This window comes from Mizuhopecten yessoensis, unplaced genomic scaffold (assembly GCF_002113885.1).
Source record: "Mizuhopecten yessoensis strain PY_sf001 unplaced genomic scaffold, ASM211388v2 scaffold10897, whole genome shotgun sequence".
Classification (NCBI taxonomy): Eukaryota; Metazoa; Mollusca; class Bivalvia; order Pectinida; family Pectinidae; genus Mizuhopecten; species Mizuhopecten yessoensis.
The window spans coordinates 200,196-200,804 of NW_018408776.1; the positions used below are offsets into that span (position 1 = coordinate 200,196).

Below are 609 nucleotides of genomic sequence, written 5' to 3' on the forward strand. Positions count from 1 at the left end.
TGGTAAGTGTGTAATGTCTGTTTTTACTTGATCTATACCATGGTAAGTCGTACCTATGTTGGTAAGTGTGTAATGTCTGTTTTTACTTGATCTATATCATGGTAAGTCGTACCTATGTTGGTAAGTGTGTACTGTCTGTTTTTACTTGATCTATACCATTGTAAGTCGTATCTATGTTGGTCAGACTGTAATGTCTATTTTTAGCCCACCATCATCTGATGGTAGGCTATTCAAATCACCCTGCGTCCGTGGTCCGTGGTCCGTCCGTGGTCCGCCGTCCGTCGTCCGTCCGTAAACAATTCTTTTATCGCTATTCCTCAAGAAGTACTAGATGGATCTTTATCAGCTTCCTTAGCTATGCAGTGCATCTTTTGAGACTGATCGGATAAACAACATGGCCGACAGGCAGCCATCTTGGATTTTGATAGTGAAAGTTTGTTATCGCTATTTCTCAAGAAGTACCAGAGGGATCTTTCTCAAATTTTATATGTAGGTTCCTTTTGGTCCTGAGCTGTGCAGGGCAACTTTTGAGACTGATCGGATTAACAACATGGCCGACAGGCAGCCATCTTGGATTTTGATAGTGAAAGTTTGTTATCGCTATTTCTC

At 41.5% G+C, this 609-nt stretch overlaps 1 protein-coding gene across 2 annotated transcripts in view; it reads left to right on the forward strand.

Annotated features, from left to right (window-relative positions):
- Positions 1–22: 22 nt before the first annotated feature.
- The window catches only part of LOC110463382, an 11,673-nt gene continuing 11,086 nt past the window's right edge, over positions 23–609 (forward strand). The window contains exon 1 of one of the 2 annotated variants that reach the window (XM_021517919.1): positions 23–61. In XM_021517919.1, coding sequence (XP_021373594.1) covers positions 56–61 — 6 coding nt within the window. In that variant the 5' untranslated portion in view covers positions 23–55. Of the gene's footprint in view, positions 62–97; positions 121–609 lie in introns of those variants that run through there. The other variant, XM_021517917.1, reaches the window with a different exon arrangement.